The 1305-nt window shown below is 54.8% G+C and overlaps 1 protein-coding gene across 1 annotated transcript in view; it reads right to left on the bottom strand.

Annotated features, from left to right (window-relative positions):
- Positions 1-6: 6 nt before the first annotated feature.
- Positions 7-1305, bottom strand: part of TGOLN2 (trans-golgi network protein 2) — a 3651-nt gene continuing 2352 nt past the window's right edge. The window contains exon 3 of the mRNA XM_035889431.1: positions 7-370. Coding sequence (XP_035745324.1) covers positions 365-370 — 6 coding nt within the window. The 3' untranslated portion in view covers positions 7-364. The remainder of the gene's footprint in view (positions 371-1305) is intronic.

The following is a 1305-nucleotide window of genomic DNA, read 5'->3' as shown; positions in this document are numbered from 1 at the left end:
AAGAGGAGATGTCAGTACAGTAGATGGCAAATTCCATTTCATTTGGACACAAAAGTTCTGTCAGGCGCTGGGGACCGGCTCTTCTTGGGTCACAGGCTACGAGCCAGACGCCCAAGCGGAAACCGAGTTCACCTTCAGGCAGCTGGGCAAGGAGAAATGCGTTTCGAGACAGCGAGAGGTTCAGCATTACCAAGGTGCAGGTGCGTAACGAAATGCATTTCCCCTTCTTCCCGTTGTCTGAAATCTGAAGGCGGCAGCACAGCTGCAACTCAGAGCGCTACAGCAGGGGAGTCAGTGGGCGTCCCAGTGTTCCTGCACCTTCACCGCCAGCCGTTGTTATTCCACTGAAGATCCGAGGAGGAATCTAGATCTGGAAAGGCAACAAGAAAGGTTTAAATGGTTTGAAAGCTCAGCGTTGCTTTTCGACTCTGACAAAGCATCGGAGTTTTTGAGCGGGCTGAGTGTCTCCAACGAGCTTTCAAATAAAAACCAGGCTCTTTCCAAATGCCTGCCTTACTGTGCCTTGGGGACAAGCCGGGGAATTCCTGGCAAGGGAAACAAGTTCCCAAAATATTGGTGAGACCAAACGGGGAAGGCTCAAGCAGGTAAATCACCTCGGTGGCACTCTGATGCTTCCCCAGCCAGGCCCAGCTGCAGTTCAGGAAGGAAGAGAACTGCCCCCGATGGCGCACCACACCGCTGCAGAGCCGACAACAAGGCGAGGACAACGCTGCCGCGAGTTTTATATGCAAAATCCCTAACGGCATTTGAAAACGGCCATCGCCACAGTCCCCAAAAAACACTGACAGCCTTCTGAAAGCTAAGTTGCAGATTAACTTTTTCAACTTTTAAAAATTTTATTTCCTTGTCTCCTCCTCTTCCCGTTGCAGAAAATAACTACAGATACATCCGACTTCAAGGAGAACAAAGGAAGCTGCAAGGGGAAGAAGAAAGGGAATTCTCCCCAGGTCCTACCCTTCCCCTGCTAAGGGCTTCTTTGAAAAAGTCATTTGAGTCAGTGACAAACCATCCTTAAGCCCACGGGAGCTCGGGATGCCAGGCATCCTGGCTTGTATCAGGAGTGGTGTGGCCAGCAGGAGCAGGGCAGGGAGCGTGCCCCTGTGCTGGGCACTGGGGGGGCCGCCCCTCGACTGCTGGGGTCAGGGTTGGGCCCCTCCCTCCCCGAAGGACCTGGGGGGGCTGGAGCGTGTCCAGAGAAGGGCAGCGGAGCTGGGGAGGGGTCTGGAGCCCCAGGCTGCTGGGGAGCGGCTGGGGGAGCTGGGGGGGTTCAGCCTGGAGCAGAGG

This window comes from Egretta garzetta, unplaced genomic scaffold, assembly GCF_000687185.1.
Source record: "Egretta garzetta isolate BGI_Z169 unplaced genomic scaffold, ASM68718v1 scaffold1162, whole genome shotgun sequence".
NCBI classification, from domain to species: domain Eukaryota; kingdom Metazoa; phylum Chordata; class Aves; order Pelecaniformes; family Ardeidae; genus Egretta; species Egretta garzetta.
The sequence above is the reverse complement of the archived record's forward strand: the minus strand, read 5'-3'. Positions and strand labels throughout refer to the sequence as shown.